Source organism: Sinocyclocheilus grahami, unplaced genomic scaffold (assembly GCF_001515645.1).
Source record: "Sinocyclocheilus grahami isolate Dianchi unplaced genomic scaffold, SAMN03320097.WGS_v1.1 scaffold10756.1, whole genome shotgun sequence".
Lineage (NCBI taxonomy): Eukaryota > Metazoa > Chordata > Actinopteri > Cypriniformes > Cyprinidae > Sinocyclocheilus > Sinocyclocheilus grahami.
Window position 1 is genome coordinate 6,394 of NW_015513423.1, and position 845 is coordinate 7,238.

General features: G+C 43.2%; 1 protein-coding gene across 1 annotated transcript; it reads left to right on the plus strand.

Moving 5' to 3' along the window:
• The first annotated feature begins 17 nt into the window (after positions 1-17).
• Positions 18-787, plus strand: LOC107578531 (mitotic spindle-associated MMXD complex subunit MIP18-like). The gene is made up of 3 exons (XM_016264478.1): positions 18-271; positions 450-529; positions 605-787. The coding sequence occupies exons 1-3, from the start codon at positions 145-147 to the stop codon at positions 770-772; spliced, it is 375 nt and encodes a 124-aa protein (XP_016119964.1). The 5' UTR covers positions 18-144; the 3' UTR covers positions 773-787.
• Positions 788-845: the final 58 nt, after the last annotated feature.

Consider the following 845-nt stretch of genomic DNA (forward strand, 5'->3'; position numbering starts at 1 on the left):
AAAAAGTGGATACTGTTTCCGTTATTTAACTTGACTTCCGGCTAGCTTGTTTCCGACTTCTCAGAGTTGGCAACCTTATCTAACAATAGTGTATTGATCGTATTGTGTTAGTTGTATAATAATTGTGTCGTTGAAGAGGTAATAATGTCAGGGGGAACGCGCCTAGAAAACGCCAATCCTCTGATATTTCAGCGATCGGGGGAAAGACTCCTCACTGCCGCTGATGAAGATGAGGATGTAGCGGATCCCATCGATGACAGAGAGATCTTCGATATCTTTTCAAAGCACGAAACTTGGCTTTAGCTACACTGCTACTTTGACATGTCAGCCTTGTTGCTGTTAATTATCTGCGATAATGACAGTTAGATACACTTACAAACTGCGTTAGTTCAGAAACCTCATTTAATGCATGTTGAATATTTGGAGTCGGACCTTAACTAAATGAATACATCTGATCAGATCGATCAATGACCCTGAGCACCCACTGTCCCTCGAAGAGCTGAATGTCGTGGAACAAATGCGCGTCAATGTGAGTCTGATCTGCGACTATCTGTCTGTGTTTATCTGTCTATCTGTCTATCTATCGTGTTTTCTCCCCGAGCAGGTGAATGATCAGGAGAGCATGGTGTCTGTGGAGTTCACACCGACCATCCCACACTGCAGTATGGCCACACTCATTGGCCTGTCCATCAAAGTCAAGCTTCTGCGCTCCCTTCCTGACAGATTTAAGGTAAGTTTAGTGAGCAGCCAAACACAGTTAAGCTTACATTAGGCTGACTGTAAAGCTGCTTTGACACAATCTGTATTGTATAAGGCACTATATAAACAAGGGTGACTTGACTTGA